At 39.2% G+C, this 17,496-nt stretch overlaps 1 protein-coding gene across 1 annotated transcript in view; it reads left to right on the top strand.

The window, feature by feature from the left end:
• Nucleotides 1-144: 144 nt before the first annotated feature.
• LOC112562202 (mediator of RNA polymerase II transcription subunit 15-like) overlaps nt 145-17,496 on the top strand; it is a 30,881-nt gene continuing 13,529 nt past the window's right edge. The window contains exons 1-15 of the mRNA XM_025235295.1: nt 145-277; nt 1,599-1,686; nt 2,073-2,124; nt 4,572-4,748; nt 6,164-6,282; nt 6,846-6,926; nt 7,706-7,786; nt 8,869-8,924; nt 9,635-9,753; nt 10,175-10,327; nt 10,480-10,543; nt 11,233-11,299; nt 11,996-12,150; nt 12,660-12,829; nt 14,027-14,128. Coding sequence (XP_025091080.1) covers nt 207-277; nt 1,599-1,686; nt 2,073-2,124; nt 4,572-4,748; nt 6,164-6,282; nt 6,846-6,926; nt 7,706-7,786; nt 8,869-8,924; nt 9,635-9,753; nt 10,175-10,327; nt 10,480-10,543; nt 11,233-11,299; nt 11,996-12,150; nt 12,660-12,829; nt 14,027-14,128 — 1,555 coding nt within the window. The 5' untranslated portion in view covers nt 145-206. The remainder of the gene's footprint in view (nt 278-1,598; nt 1,687-2,072; nt 2,125-4,571; nt 4,749-6,163; nt 6,283-6,845; nt 6,927-7,705; nt 7,787-8,868; nt 8,925-9,634; nt 9,754-10,174; nt 10,328-10,479; nt 10,544-11,232; nt 11,300-11,995; nt 12,151-12,659; nt 12,830-14,026; nt 14,129-17,496) is intronic.

Raw genomic sequence — 17,496 nt, forward strand, 5'->3', positions numbered from 1 at the left:
ATGTGTTTTACACACTTTATTCGCTTAAGTTGCGGACACGCAAGTGATAAATGCCTTTGGCATCTACTGGGTTGTTCTTTACGTAATACTTGAGATCAAGTTATCTTTTCAAACGATGATCTTCTTTCAAGGGAGTTAGATAACTCCGTGTTCCTTCTGAAACTTTGTTTCCAGTCGAGTTATCGGTCTTAATCAGACGTTCAATCATGGCGGATCCTAATAATGCAAGCTCGGATTGGCATACTCCAGCTTTTCGTTCTCGTGTTGTTGCGCAGATGTAAGTGCATGTTGGTTTATTTAATTTCATATGCAAGTAAATTAATGATCTTTTCTAGTCTGAAGTGCTTTATCACTTAACTGAAGGTACGGTATTGTGAGTCAAGGGAAAAACAAAGAGAATACGACCGTAGTTACGAAGTGAAGGTAAGTCGTTTCCCTGGAGAAACTCAAAGAAAAACATCTTGTTTCTAACGTTATAAAGCGGTGTCCAGACCCCATATATGTTTTACATCTGGGGCCGTATTTATAAAGGGGTGGCCAAGTTACCCTAGGGTAAAGAAACATTGAATAGTCCCCGCTTTGTCTGGGCGTCGCATTGTAACAACACGAGACGCTTTTCTTTGAGTTCCTGATTTTACTTTGGGAAACGACGACACACTCAAAAATAAGACACAAGAGTGAAAAGATGAGAGAGAAATCAGCCAAGGAAAAAAACTGAAAACTCAAGGGTTGAAATAAATACCAAAGGAGAGAGAAACCAGATTAATAGACAATAGATCCAGGCAGCAGTAGTAGCATATCTATTGCGGAAGTGGTTTTTCCTTTTTGTTGTGAACCTTATAGGAAGTACAATTATTTAAATCTGAGTGTATGCTCTTGCCGACAATCTTCCTGATCATCATAAACTGGATCATAAGAACAACCTCTAACAGCAACCTTGGTCTTCAATGGACCTTAGACAACTTGAGGATCTCGACTTACTGACTGTTTCACCTACCTTGGCAGCATAGTCAGCAGAGATGGAGGTACAGATTAAGATGTAAGAAGCCAAGTAATCAAAGCAGGGCTTGCATTCCACACCCTGCGACCTGTCTGGAACTCCAAGGCTTTATCTCTACACACCAAGATCCGCATCATTAACACAAATGTTAAATCAGTCCTTCTATATGGATCTGAGACATAGCATGTGACAAACATCATCACCAACAAGATTCAGACATTTGTCAACAGATGTCTGCACCACATCTTCAACATCAGATGGCCTGAGAAGATCTCCAATAAAGACCTGTGGGAGAGAACCAACCAAAACCCTACCAGCCTAGACATCAAAAAGCAAAAGTGAAGCTGGATCGGTCACACCTTGCAAAAAAACCGGCCAACAATTTAACAAGACAAGCTCTGGGCTGGAACCGAGGTTCCATTGTAGTGGCTTACTTGAGCATCATCTTTGATCACTGAGAAAGGGTTGCTACATCATAAACCAGTTATCAAAAGAATAAGACTGTTATCATCAGAGTTTTGTGTAATCATTGTAGTTAATGTGACTCAAACCTTGAATACATTATTTTACAGCAATTTTTCTTTGTTCATTGTTTCAGAGAAGATAGTATGCGTCATGCACCAACACCTATGGGTAGATCCTCTGTTGAGATGGAGAATCATGTTTACCAGAAAGCACAGACAAGAGTAAGAATCCCAGTTTACCAAAGAGTAATTTGTATTACTGTATAATTATTGAGATGGTGGCTTAAAATAATTAGATAAGTTGACATAAGAAAGTAACTGCATCATTCATTCTAATTACTTTAAGATTGTTCATAATAATGAAGCTATGTTGGTTCCAGAGAAGACCCATTTCTTATACTTTCACCAGCAGTTTTTGTTTGCAGAAATTGTGATGTCATAAGTTGTGTGCATGTGTTGCAGACCATCTTATTGATGTACTCACTTAAGTCTTTATTCCTACTACATTTTATGCTGGTGAGCTGCATTGAGTAATAAACTTCCTATAGAGTGTTAATTCATTTTAACATTCCAAAGAGGAACTGGCATGTATGCGGTGTTGTTTTCAGGAAGAGTACCTCGCACTGGTTGCAAGGCTGATTCTCCATGTGAAGGACCACAGTAAGTACACAAATTCTGCAGTGTTGAAAAGTTGTTTTCTGTGTGCTTATTTTTTCTAAATTCTAAATTTTCATATAAATTCTTTATAAACTGCTAATGTTTTCTCACATGGATGTGACTAGAATTGAAAGCTTTGAAAGTAGTCAAATTTCAAAAGAGAGGGGCAGAAAATTACATACTGTCACGGACCAGTCCGAGCCTCAGTGGTGTTCAGATTATTTTTAACCTTTTTGTGGCTCATGGACCTCTTCAACGTCAGTACTGGGGGTGAAGCAGGGCTGCATTCTGTCTCTGTTCCTCTTCATCCTGGCCATGGACTGGAGCATGAAGATTTCCACTGACAGTGAGAGGAGAGGGATCAGATGGACCATGACTATGTTATCAACAACAACGCTGGAAGACTTGGACTTTGCTGATTACATTGCCCTGTTGTCACACTGCCACCAAGACATGCAGGAAAAAACAAATGCCTTCTCAGAAACAGCTGGAGACCTTGGCTTGAAGGTCAGCGCAACGAAAAGGAAAAGTATGAGAGTGAACGCCAGAGTCCAAGACAGCATCAAACTAAAACTCTGAGAAGAGATTGAGGAAGTTGACAGTTTCACTATCTTGGGTCCAAAATGTCAAACACCGGGGATGAGGAGGTGGAGATTTGAGCCCGACTGGCGAAAGCCAGCCTGGCCTTCACCTCACTCAGGAACATATGGAAGGCAAAAAACATCAGTCAGAAGATCAAGCTGAGAATCTTCAAGTCAAATGTGATCAGCACCCTCCTTTATGGATCAGAATCATGGAAGATGACCAAAACCATCAGTAACAAGCATGACGTCTTCCAAAATAGATGCCTCAGGCGCATACTTAACATCTTTTGGCCAAATACCATCACCAACGAACTCCACCGAAGAACTGAAACCGAGTCGACGCGGGTTCAACAAAGGCGTTGGCGATGGATTGGACATGTGCTCCGCCAGCAGACAGCAGACCTCTCCAGAGTCGCCCTACGATGGACTCCAGACGGTCGAAGAAAACGGGGCCGCCCAAAGGAAACTTGGAGAAGAACAGTAGAAAGGGAGATGAACGGAAAGGGCTGGACATGGGGTCACCTAGAGCGGGTTTGAGCCGATCGACATCGGTGGCGGACTCTGGTTGAGGCCTTGTGTGCAACCTGATGCACGAAGAGGAATAGATAGGTAGCTCATGGACCAAAAGTGTAAGTGTATGTAAGTTGAATGCATTAAAATATTAGATAAGAAAGGGGTTAACTGCAACAGAAAGTGTTTAGTGAACACTTCACCGGTAGGTTTTGGCTGGAAAGTGTTGTGAAATTTTACTCAGGCCCAAGATATCGAGAGAGGATGACGTGCCTGAGTCACGAGTGTACATCTCCCGAGTGAGACTTGTGTATTAGGGTAGTGTCGATCGACGTTGGATACGGTGCGTTACTGAGTGGTAGATGTAAAGTGCGAACGACCCTTAGAGGGACGAGAAACTGTAAGTAAAGTACTCAACGATTGCTGGTGCGATTATGTCGCACAAATACACTCACTGTTTATCATCCCTTGTAGGGTAGTTCGCAGTCTATCTACATGTCCCGCGGACTACAATCCAAGAATACGAATGCGCGCACACACACGACGGCAGTATACACTGGCCGCGTCGGTCAGGCGGTTCGTGGGGTCACAGGGGAGATAATCCACGGTGACGTCACTGAGCTGGTAGCCCACGTGCTGCTGAATGCGGAACCGAAACACGTTGATCCCGGAATGGTCCTGGGAGGCGATTTTTCTTCATCCAGTAGAGCTCCAGATCTTCAGCCCATACACTTTAAAACCTCGTCTAGGCGAGGTTAATCCATTAACGGCTCAGTACCGCGCCGTATCCAACGTCACATCACAAATTTAAATCACTTTGCGACCAAAACCTACCGGTGAACAGTGTTCACTAAACACTTTCTGTTGCAGTTAACCCCTTTCCTATCTAATAATTTCATGCATTCAGCATACACTTATGTGGTCCATGAACCACCAAAAGGTTAAAAATAATCTGAACAACACGGAGGCACGGACTGGTCCGTGATACAAACATTTCAGCTGCAGAAAGGAAAGGAGTGTTGTCTAATTTATGGCACAAAGAAGAGGTTTGTACTAGCAGATCAAAGAGACTGACTTGGGTGATAAGGCATCACTAGCTGTGACAGGTGTGCTGAGGCTAGATTATGAAGACATTGTTAGTAGAGTATAAAAAAAGAGAACAAAAGGAGAATTTGTATAAGTGTTGTGCTGAAGCAGATTAATTCATGCTCTGTCATCAGTCCAAAAAACTTCTAGAAGTATGACCTGCAAAGATTTTCCTACCAGTTAAAAATGATGCCACTTAAGGATTTCTTTCCAGTTGTAAACTTTAGAGGCTGAAAGTGCTTGTTTTTGAATGCTAGTTTACTTTCTTAGTTGCAAAGGGTAGGGCACAGGCACGTGGCATGAATCCTGGAGTTGGCATGCCACAGCATACCATGGGTGGGACAGCTGGACCTTTGGGGATTGGTGATCAAGCCCAGGGAGCAGCCACAGATCCTATGAATGCATTGCAGAATTTGGCACGTCAGGGTGGACAGCCTCCTCAGCAAGGTAGAGCTTTGTTGCCAAGATTTTATTATATTGATAATGTGATATTATTATTGTTGTTATCTTAATTATCAGTTATTATTATTCATTATCATCCTCATTTAGTAGCTTTGATACTGAACGAGTTTTCAGAAAAATGTGAAAATTGGAGTTGTAAGTTATCTCTTTGTGTTAATATTTCAAAGCCTTTTGTTTTCCTTCTGAGGTGGAATAAGGAAAGTGAGTTTTTTGGGATAAGAGGCATGGAGCTAAAATTAAGACATGTTGTAGATCCAAATTGAAAACAAAGAATAATACTCCAGAAAGAAAATTATAATCCTTTAATCATCCCCTCTGCTGCTGCAGAACCAGCCATTTTGTGTCTCAAAGAAAAAGGCTCTAGACAGTTTAATTAAAGTTTTTTTTTAAACACTAGGACACAGGCTGATAGTCCATTTTTTAGAGACTTACCAGTAACTAGAAGAAAGGTAATGGGAATGCTCTTTTTCTCCTTGCATGGAATTTAAACACCAAACACATTGAATGTATCTTCTGCATAAGCTAAATAGTTTTTCAGTTAGTCAAGCAATCTTCGGCCATTGAGAGTCTTTTATCTTTTTCATTTGTATGCTGGTTTTGCAATCTCTCTGTCCATGATAGGAATAGTCTGAACAGTATTGTCCACATCTGTTTTAAGATAATTGGTATCAAACAAAGGGATTTAGCTTCTTTCTGTGAACCAACAAATAGCAAGGACAGTTTCACACATTTCGTTAATACCAGAACATGTACTAACAAGAGAATTTGTATTATCAAGTGCAGGTAAACATTATGCCAATATGTTAAAGCAATAGGCATCTGAAATTGTTTGTGCTATCTGCAGTCCAGCTGCTCAATTTTAGATGAATTGTCAGTGGGGTTTGTTTGTGTGTGTAATGTTGTAGGTGTGCACATGAATGGACTTGATGTAGGTTTTTTTTTTAATGGTTGTAACTTGAACAGATTTTTTTCTTATCCATTTGTTCATATTTTTCACCTACTTACATCTTTTTTTAATTTCTGCTCCTTGTAACGAGCTTTATTTTTAACTTCCATTTGTATGACTTGAGCACCTTTCCATGTTCAGTTTGCCTATTGGGACAAAGTTGTCATTGTCATTGGGGGACAATTATAATTTTGATTGAATCAGCACAGTCACTTATTACTCACATCTGTAGCTCTGAAGTACAAGGTTTTATTTTCTTTAAAATAAAAAGTCTCAGCAGTGTAGCTAGGACTGAAGACTGCTTGTGACTTAGTGGGTGATCATTTAACTATTTTTAAAGTCTTTGGAATATAACCAGGACTGAAGACTGCAGATGACCTATTGGCTCATATTCTCTGGTCAGTCTCAAGAAGGAAAGAGTCTACTCTTTTAAATTAAAAAAAAAACTTTGCAGGAATGATGGGGGCACAGCATGCGATGCATGCTGCAGCACAGCATCGGCAGCCAACACAGCAGCAGCAGGCAGTAATGATGCAACAGCGGGGACAAATGCAGCAACGACCTCAGTTGCAGGTGAGGGAGGAGTCTCTCCTTATACTAAGTGCTTGTAAGTAGAATCAGCAGCAAAAATGTGTGGATATGAAAGGATCCTCCTTCCCATATCTTTTATCGTGGGAATGGCATTGTTAGCAAGAGCTAATTGATGGATTAGGTCTGTACTTTAGTGCTGGCTTTGTTGGAGAAGGAAAGGCAAGAGTAGCAGACTAAAATGCCTACCTTCATTTCTGACACAAAAGCAAGTGCACAGAAGACCAAGAGTATCAAAAAGTCAGGTGGTATCATCTTGTGTGGTGGATTTTTTTGCTTTATTTGCAGCCAACTTTTTTTTTTGAGGGCAAGCCTCAAAGCATCAGCGCATGTGACATTTGTTTATTTCCATAGAGAGCATGCAGTCTCTGTAGATATTCTCCCTTAGCAGTTCTTGTTGTACATTTTGTACATCATTGCCACTTGTAATTTGCCTGTTGTGTGTATTTATTTCTTATGAAATATTTAGTTGCAGAATCATGATTGGGAATTCCTCTAACGAGCTTTTGTCTTTCATAAACGCCATTTGCTGCTGGATACTGTTTCAGCGTCAAGATGCCTTCATTGTCACATCTCCTCAAAACATACAGCCTATGCAAGGACAAGGCATTCCTTCCACATCTGCTTCTGTATGTAGTTGTTGTTATTGTTTTTGTAAGGGAAAAGTGCTTCCACCTAAAGGGGATTTCACACTGTTGGGGGAATTGGGGTCTGGGGAAATATAGTGAGTTGAGAATGAGAGGGACAAGGAGGTGGATGGGTTTGGGGAGGTGTAGGAGGAGGTCTCTGCTCTGTGACACCATGTGCTGTTTACTGTTGCTGGTGCCTTATTTCCTGTTGTCTCTTGCTGTTGGTGTCTAGGAGGCTTGCTAGTGGTAGTATACTGTGCTGGTTGCCAGATCCCCTATTTTCCCCTATTCTAGACTTCTATTTAGTTTTAGGTAATATGTTAGTAAAAGGACCTTCAATTTGTTATAGTTCTTTTCTTTCATGGTTTTTGTCTTGATAAATCAAGCATTTGTATGGCTAGCCACTATCTTTACAGTTTGTGCATAGTTTTGTAAGGTATTCAGATTTTACTTTATTAAGTTACCCTACCTTGTGTTTGGTTATAGTTCTTATTATGGATGAGGGAAGGAATCCCATATTTACTATAGTTTATTTTGAAGTTATTTTAAAATTTATTATTCTATGTTATCAGTCTTTATTAGGTTACTTATGGCAATATTTGTTTTTTGTGCATGCAAATGTACTCTATTATTTATTCATGTTTCTATACTTTTTGTGCACATTCTGTAGTTATGCATCTGTAATCAGCATGTGTGGGGCATGTTTTATTCCCAGAGAGTGCACTTTCCTCTTTTTTAATTTCCTTATTCAATACTATCATCAAAGAGACATTTTTCAGATGAACTTCCAACAAAACACTAATACATTCCCTATGACCAGGCCAATGGCTTCTGTCCAGCAACAGTCACCTTATATGCAGGTATGTCAGAGTTGTTTGGAGGTAAGCTGCTGCATCTGTCCAATTCCCCCAACCATCTAGTCAAAGAACAAAACTAGGGTTTCTGCTCTAAAGTTCTTTGAAATGTTCATCATCATAAAATTAACCCAGTCAAAGTATGCAATTTTTTTTAATATTTTTTTTAAAGGATGGTATAGGTAGTTGGTCCTCTGTTTTTCTTGTAAAAGATTTGTGGGGGGAAAAATCTAAATATAGACACAATTAGCTGGTACTCTTAGGGGATCCTACTCTTCTTACCATTTGCTATAATAGATATAAAGTTTGTAATTTATTACCTAGGATTTTAGTCATTTTATATAAAGCAATTAGTTTGACAATAAATGATAATGAATGAATTTTAAAGCACATTTTCCCATGTAAAGATGAGCTTAATGCCTTTTGCTCAAGGATGACAAACAGCTTTAAGCTACCATTAAAAAACCAAAGTCAACATTTTAACAGCAGCATAATAGTTATACTTTAGCAAGCATGACAGAACACAGATGAAGATGGCAGGTTGAGGAGTGAACAGAATCTTAGTGACTCAGTAGTTTGGTATTTGCTAATTTTTTTGGTGTTGCTTCTAGCTCACCTGGGGCTGCAGTTATGAAGCAAGGGGAAGTCTTCGCCCTGGAACAACATGGGAAACTCAAAGAAAAGCATCTTGTTTCTGAAATTATAAGGCGCTGTCCAGACCCTGAAGAGGATTTTTTGTTTGGTTTTTTTTTTTCCACTCCTGTAGCCATAGTTATAAAGTGGTGGTAAAGGTGTTCTAGGGCACAGAAATGTGAAGTAGTGTTTGTGGGGTCTGGACGTCAAGACTCTTCTTGAGTTTCCCATTTTGCCCTGGGAAAACAACTTACTCTCATTTCATAACTGTGGCTTATGCTATGCAGAGAAAAGTATACATAAAACATCACCACTAGATGGCAGCAAAACTCTGCCTCAAATAGTGCTCAGGAGTAAGACAGGCTCAGGGTTATACAATGTATTTCTGACCCTGAGCAGTACTTGGGGTTAATACCTATGAGGCAAAGGAATTAACAATTTGTTTGAATTTCCAGCCCAGCAGCCAGCAGTCAATGGTGTCCATGGGCTCAGAACCTTCTCCTGCACAAAAGTGAGTATAGAAGAGAGCTGAACTCAGACATTCTTCTTTTGATAGAAATTAAAAAAGCAGGGAGCATCCACATGATGCTTGAATGCAGCTAATGCAGCTTTTGCTGTGGTTAATGTTTGAGTGAAAAAACTTGCAGTTCACAATTTTCTAAAAACCAACCCCTCTTTCAGCTATTACTTTGTGGTGGGGAAAACAAAGCACCACTAGCACTTAGGAATGCATACCACAGGTCCTTCATATCAGCAGCCATCACCATCCTCAGTAAGAAACACAAGGACTCCTAGGATTATTTTGGATTATCTTGTATTCTAGGTATTATTTTGTTGGCGAGTGTATATGTGTGTAGGGTGTGTGCAAGCATGACATGTGTACCTGGGCACGGATAATCAACACTTGTGACGTGTTATCTTCACTTGTAAGTGTCCTTGTGTGAGCTGGGGACAAAATTCTGTTCGGGGCTTGTGTCTTACGCAGACAATAAAGTTTGATGGATACTAGAGGTTCTGACAACATGGTACATTTAACATTGTTTGTCTTCTTTGCTGAATTTACCTGGATTGATGAGATCTGTGGTGAAGCAGCTAGTGGGATGCAAAACCTTTTGTTGTAACAGGTAAGGTAAGTGCAAGATGCTATTTCTCCAAATCTGGATAAATACATTCCCTTTGGTTCTCAAGATACTTGCCTACAAGCATCGCTACATGTTTCAGCTCTCCTGCTCCTGCCTTGCCATCTCCCTCCCCCCAGCCCCAGTCTCAGATTGTCCCTTCCCCAGTCAGCAGAGGTATGATGGGAGCCCCTTCACCTGGGACCATCCTTAATACACCTGGTAAGATATGTATATGTGTGCAGGAGGGGAGAAACTAGCTTGGTGGAGGTTAGCTTACAGTTTAGGATTTTGTTAGGTTTAGTGGTATGTGATTTGGTTGTGATTAAGGATTAAAAGGGGAAGAGGGATGTTAACCATAATGAATGGGAAGCTAAAAAATAAAAACTTGGCCTGAATATTGTAGTGGAGCTGAAAAATCGATGTATTTAAGAGAAATGTTTTTTTGGAAACCAAATAATTTGAGTGAAGTGGGGATCTCTCCTTGGTTGTCCTGTGTAACTACCCGGGATTGTGTGTGCATGTGAGGAAGGCTAGGGAAAAGAAGCTGCCTTTCTTTGTGAATTTGGCGTTTTCTGAGAATCATGTGTTATCATGACTCAGGGTTTTTATCTGGGGCTTGTTTTGTTGCATTTTCTTCTAGGCAACCCAGTATCCTCGGTTCCGAGCCCTAGTGGAGCAGCCCCTCACAGTTCAGCAGAAGAACAAGCTTACTTGGAGAAACTTGGCATGCTGTCAAAATACATAGAACCACTGCGGCGCTCTGTTAACAGTTTAGAGAAAAACAAAGATGAAGGTATATTGCAATATGAACTGCATCTTCATAGTTCATTTCTTGTTACATTGTTTGTTGTAGGCTTCTTGTAGAGTTCATGCTTCTTGAGTTATTTTAAAGCCTATTTTAATAACATCGAATCATATTTTTTTTATCATTGTGTATGATTTCAGACAGCAAAAAGAACTACATGAAAATGAAGAACTTGCTTGACATTTTGACAGATCCAAACAAAAGGTAAGAATACCAGAAATTTCTTTGGATTCTTATAAAAGTTAAAGGTACCTGTAACATAATGGCCACTAGGGGAATGAACTTTGCTTACCATGTCTGGAAATGTGGACCCATCTCTCTCCTTCAGTCTGTTGCCTGGCAAAATAAATCAGGTACCACTCTGTGGGTGGCTAGGATGGGGGTTTTAAGTCACAGATCTGTGTGTGGCTTTCTGCTTTGAAGTTCAGGTATCCTGCAAAACAGTAAGCATTAGTTTACTAGCCAGTGGTCGGCCAGAAATGGAAGAAGTCATATTTATCTAGCTGCTTTGTAATGCAAGGACAGGATACCTGATGTACAAGCATAAGAAATAAGAAGCACATAAGAAACATCAATGGCAATCACTTTCTTGCATTTTGGGATAACTGAGAAAAGTGTAGCAGCTGCCGAGCTATTGAGATAAGAATGTTGTCAATATTATGCTATTATTATTATAGATGTCAAATTTACATGAAAGGAGTATTGAATTCATTGAGATTTTATTCAGTTTTAGAAACTTCTTTGAGAGTTTTATATTCCTATCTGTTTGGGATGTTAATGTACAGCAGGAAAAATTCGCAGAGGGAAGATGTTGTGAAATGAGGAATATTTCATGCCAATAAACACCCTTTTTCTGTTTTTTTTTTCAATATCAATAAATCAAAATGTTTCAGAGTGTCAATGACCATGCTAGTGAGATGTGAACAAGCCCTGAATAACTGGCAAATGCATTCTAAGCCTGTAAGTACACCTACTCATTCTGATCTAGACACAATGCTGTTTTGTAAACTGTTAGACATGTGGGAGCTGGATGAGTTAAACTCTTAGCACACAAAGTTCTCTGTGCAAAGTTCTGAATAACTTTAAAAATTGCTATTATTGCAGTAGAAGTAGAGTTTCAGATGATCATAATTTATTTCTACAGTTTTTATACATGTTTATTCATTATAATCTTCAGTGTTAAGCCCTCCCCCCCTTTTTCTGTTTTGTTTGTTTGTTTTTGTCATGGGGTCCCGTTGAAGTGTTAATATTCCTGACAATCTATTTGGTGCGGTAAAGAGGCAATCTTACAGGGAGCATTTTCTCTCTTTTGACCATGACATTTACGCTTTTCTTTCTTCTCTATACTTGGATGCATGCTAGAGAAACCTCAATGAAATATTACATCGATTGTATTTAAAAGAATTCTTTCTTTTATAGACGTGATTAGCCTGCAGTTTATTAATATTTTCTTATTTCGCAGGTGAAAATCTCATAAAGGTTATGAGATTTCCCACCAGTGAGAACCTTTTAAGAATGTGAAGAAAGACTGTAGTAATGTTTAGGTGTTTGAGTTAATCTTAGGAATAAAGATGATAAGCTTAAATATTATTTCCTTATCATATCTCACTTCACTGTTAAATGAAATATTTTTAATTGTTTCTTTTAATGTTGCAGTCAAGTGCTTCCTCCTCAGGAGTATCCAGTAGTGGCCTCATTGGTCAGTCACTGGTTGATGCCATTGCTGCCAATATTAAATCACCAGCACTCAATCACACTCTGCATCGTACATTTGGACCTGCGATGTCAGCACTGATGGGGGAGAGAATTAGGTAAGGAATTAGGTCATCCTTAAAATATTGAATACTTTGGACGACATTAACTAGTGATAATAATTATGAATAATAATGGAGGTGATTGTCAAAAGGTCTTTAGTGGTTAAAACACTTGTCACCACTGCAGTTGAGAAACTCGGGGTTCATATCTCGTCTTGGGACACTCTCTGCATGTGACACCTGTCCACATGGCTGTGCATCAGGAAGTTTTTCAGGTTCTCTGGTTTCTTCCCCACTTCCCTCCCCCCCACAGTGCAAAATCTCCTCAAGGTGGAAGCACTTTCCTGCTAAATAGACCAAATAACCAACCAATATTTTTGACAAAGGGTGGGAAAACCATTTTAACTGCTTCTCCCCCTTCTACCAGTCTTTTACTAGGCACTTGCATAAATACTTGTGTATTTTCTATAATGTTTCAATGGTGACCTTAAGTCTGTTGACATGTGGATGCTAGGAGGGCATGTCAGATTATTCACTCCGATAACTATTTTACTCATGTTTGACAGGGCACCAAGCCCACCTACTAAGAGATTACGAATGGAGGAGAGAGAGAAAGAAGAAGGACTGCCTCACATGCTTCAGAATGAAATCGCCATGCTGGGGTCTCGATTTCGGGTCTCCCTTGATCCACTTCACCACCATGCCAACAAAACAGCTCACCTTGTCTGTAAATTAGGTGGGTAGACCGAGGTTAGCTCAGCTATGAAGGAGGAATGATAATGTCTAATTATCAACTTGGCAGTGTACTGATGCCAGAATCACCATAAAACAAGTGTTAATGTCTTTGTTGCTATTTTAGTTATTGAGGTTTGACATTAGTTTGGAAATGCATGCTTGCAAGGTTATAATTCAAGACAGACAAAAAGATGCTTCTCGTATCTAATTCTAATAACAATAATGGAACCAATAGTCCATTAATTTAAAGTTACTGTTTTGTTTTTTTAGCATTTTTTGGAAGTTAAATCTGGTGACTGATTCATTATTTTTTTGCATTGTGTGTCCATAGAAGTTGTGTCCTTTCTCCTTCAAATAGTTGCAATTTGTTTTGAAACTACTTTAAATGTTTCTTCCCCTACATCCCAACCAGACAGCTCCACTCAGTCTCAGGACTATATGCTAACTAAACCTATCATCAGAACAACCACACATGGTCACAGGATTTTTAGTTGCAATTCTGCAAAACAGAGGGACCCTCTCCCCTATCTTTTTGTGTCTTTTGTGTTTGCTTTCTGTTGTCTGCACAGTTGTTTATCCTTCCATCCTTTGTATGCTGTCTTTATGAGTGTGGTCATGCCTGTATAAATCACACGTTAATGATTATAATGATCTTCTAGGGTCTTTATTAAATAAAGAGAGGGTCATGTGGTCGCTGAAAGGCATTTATTGTTATACAGAACAGAGTCACTAATGGCTTCTTATTTTGCCATTATTATCTTATTCCAGCTAGAAAGGTATGATTTGGATCTCATAATGTGAGGCAGATGTGAGAAAAATCCGAGGCTCATGCTGACGTTAAAATAGGAGAAATGAGTTAAATGATCATCAGAATTGTATTTTGATATGGGTATGACTAAAGCTAATGCTCAGAAATTATTTGAACCTTGCTAAAAAGGGTACCATACCTACATTGAAGCAGATGAAGTGAAAAACAAAAAATATCCCCGACCTGCTAATCGTCACCATATACAAGCACAACAGTGCTTAAGCTCATAGTAAGCAGACATGGCACATGATATTCATGATTTGCATTTTGCTTTGAAGGGTGAGTGGCAGGAAGGCATCTTCCTAGTTACACAACATGGATTGGTTCATAAGCTTGTAGTGGTGTTCATGTGATGCAGTAATAGCATCTTCTATTCTTGACCTCGTGCAGATGATGAACATCTGCCCAGCGTGCCACCTGTCCTCATCACTGTGCCCTCTGACTACCCAAAGTCAAGCCCAATGTGTGATCCCAAAGCTTGTCCTGGATATGGTATGTTCTTGATGAGTTTTTGGTTGATCTTACTGTTATTACAGTTTGTTGTACTTTTTATTACTGTTTGAATTCATTTCAAAAGTGATGATCCAAGCAAAAATGGGTAGCAAAGAATGGATTTCCTCCACAGTTCTTTTCATGCTGTCAAGCCGTAAATACAAAATATATCATTGATTTAAATAATTCATGTGTCATCTTAAAAATTCTTATTTGCAAATTTTCTTTTACTCCTTTGTGTTAATCTAGAAGAAAAGTGAAATCAGAAACAAAGATGAACATTACACACATATTTCTACCCACTTCAAAAATGTATCCAGAGTAAGTCCATAATAGGGATCACTTTAGAACATTTTCCTTCTGATAGCCATGAAAAAAAACAGAAGTGTTTTATTTTCATTTGACATTCATATTAGGTTTTTAAAATCCTGAATTAAAAATAATTATTAATATAATACAAAGATATTCTTTAAACCTGTTTTGCATGATTCACTTTTTGGAAAAAGTGCTATTCATCTACACCTCAAATAAAATGCATTTCTAAGAACAAGAGCACAAAACATTTTGTTTCTTTGCAGTAAATGCATATTTAAAAGGAAAAGTAAGAATTTTTGAGATGATTCTTTGCATTAATAAAATGTCCTTCAATGTGAACTAGGTTTTGAGTGAAACCTCTCTCTGGTACTGTGACTATATGGGGAGGTGGGGTAGAGGAAAAGTGTTGGAGACCTCATTTATTGATTTCTGAGGAAGGGGCCCATCTACTCTCACTGCCTTCCCCATCCCTGTAAGGATCCGGTGCTCTCTGCAAGCTGGATCAACTGGGGGAAGTAGACTGCATAATGAAGGTGTCCAACCTGCTAGTGTGCTCACCTTGGGCTGGGATGCTGTTGTCAAACAACTAGGCTATCCGCTTTCTCTTTAAAAAAAAGTAGGAGTGAGTTGGATACAAAATGTTATTGATGAAAAAAGTTTTATTTTAATTCTTGTGTTTGATCTTGGTTGGAATGCTGTCCTGCAATGTAGCTGGTGGAGTTCTTATTGAGTGTGAGACCAAAGCACAGAGTAGCTTTTCTTGGCATACTGTCATGCACTTAGTCAACTGTTTTAAGCTCTAAAATAATGTGCAGGCCATTTTACAAAGAAAGGTGGTTTTATATGAGCAGGGATTTCATTTGTTCAGCTAAGGACTTAAGACCTATTTCTGGGGATGTAGCCAAAGAAAAATTAAGAAAGTTTTAGCAAAACTTCATGGGCCCTCAGCATCCTCAGAAGGCTGCTTGCCATCTGTGCTGAAGGTATATGTTGGGAGTCTATGCTGAACTTTGGTATTCTGGCAAAGGTGAGAAGGCTAGTGCCACAAGTTCTCTTCCCTTTGATGAAATAAATTGGGATTGTCTGTCCTTGCACTGTGCTGGGAAAGGTAGTGCATTTAGGTGATGTGTGCAGACAGGAAATGAACCTGCCAAATCTTAGACTGCACGGTAGATGTTTGTCTTACCTGGGGTAGACCTGTGGTGCTTCAATACCTTTTGTGTTGGTGTTTGGGTATCTGTATGAGCCACCGAGTGGGAGAGAAATGTTGAGGGTGTAATAGTGACTAGTGTTCTAGAAACTCATGAGATAGCAATTTTCGGACCTACACCTGCGCATACCCACCCACCTACACATGAATGCATACACAAATAAATCTCCAGATGCGTGGATGCTCCTATAAAGTGCAATGAATCTAACAGCATAAAGACAAGGGTTACAAAAACATCAAGTCACATGTCAAAGGACATTTATTTTTTAATAACTTTCTTAGAGACTGGAGATCTCTGATTACTGGACTAGATGTCACGTTGAGTTATCAAACAGAAAATATTTAAAAATGCATGGATAAAGTCCCCGGTATGAGTGGGCCTTATTTTAACTCATGCTATATGAGCAAATATGTTTGCGTACACATGTACATTTTAAGTGCATATTTGCTTCTGTTTGTGTGTGTGCTTACATGTAGTTACCCCATGTTTTCAGCTGTATGTCATAGCTTGCCATTAACAGGAATTTTAACTATTATCAGACTCACATCGGTGATATGAATGTGAGACATAATGTATATTACTTTCATAGAATGTAGATATAGCAGCACACAAGACTCCATTTCACAGAGTACCAGGACATCTTTGAACAGAGCATGTGTATACTGATGTATAGTAAATAGTCAGACATCCCTAAGGGACTGATCATATCTTAACTTTGATCACATAAAGTTTGTATTTGTTCAGCCACAAACCATCTTTGCGTGTTTAGAGTGCTGAGCATTGCCAGAAAAGCTTTGCAGCTAATGCATGTTTATCCTGACCTGCAAAGCTTTTGTCTGCTATTTACAGAAAATTTTGTAGAAAGAAGGGAAGCAAAAGCAAGGTCAAGGCCCGATCTAGTAGGCAATCTTAGCATGTCCCGTCTGCCACTAGTCACTAGTTGAATGACAAACATTTAACAATCAGCTAAATTAAAAACAGGAGTTGTCTGCTATGAGCTAGCCATCTAACGCAGCTATCTGCATACCAGATCGCTCTCAGTCACGGTGTGGACAGTGATCTTAAAAGAAAATGCCTGTGTGGAAGAAAGTGTCCAGAAAAAATATAATTTATTCTAGGGAGTCTAGCTGTGACAAATAAATTTGTAAACAGATCATAATGAAAATTAGACTTGTTGAAGATTAAGGTCCTCATAGCTAAACAAAATATTTACTCCTAGGGAAGCCAGCAGTCTGGTTGTGACTATCAAAATGAATGAGGTTAATCTTTAAAATAATCATGCGTCAGTCAAACAGTCATACCCGTGTTATGTCAAAGCGCTAGAGCTTGGACTGATCACATATTCCTTGAAAGTATAGCTGTACTCAGATTGGGTTCCAAGTTGACCTTAGAGTTCTGCTTTTTTGAGAGAAATTTTATTTGGATGGTTGAAACCAAGTTTTGTGACATTCAGGTGTGAGGAGGAATGGTGATGACCATTTATTGTGAGGTAATCATTTTTATAAAAGTAAAATGTTATTGTTAAAATGAACTTTAAAATGCATCATTTGAAAATTGTGGTAATAAATGCATGTGGCAAACAATGACTTACTATAATACGATATAATAAATAAGAAGAAGAATTTATAGTAAGCTTCAAGAGTAGAGTGGTGATGAACCAGTTGTAAACTATAATTGGATTTAACACTAATGAACAGAGCATGGGTATGTCGCTGCAAAGCAAGGGAAGTGGGGTGGCGGGAGCGGCGGTGCGAAAGCTTAGCTGATGGGTTATGACCGGCAGAGAAGTTCAGCATCTGTCAGCAATGAGGCGAAATGAGAAGTTAGTGCCGCCAGTAGCGG

Source organism: Pomacea canaliculata, linkage group LG4 (assembly GCF_003073045.1).
Source record: "Pomacea canaliculata isolate SZHN2017 linkage group LG4, ASM307304v1, whole genome shotgun sequence".
NCBI lineage: Eukaryota > Metazoa > Mollusca > Gastropoda > Architaenioglossa > Ampullariidae > Pomacea > Pomacea canaliculata.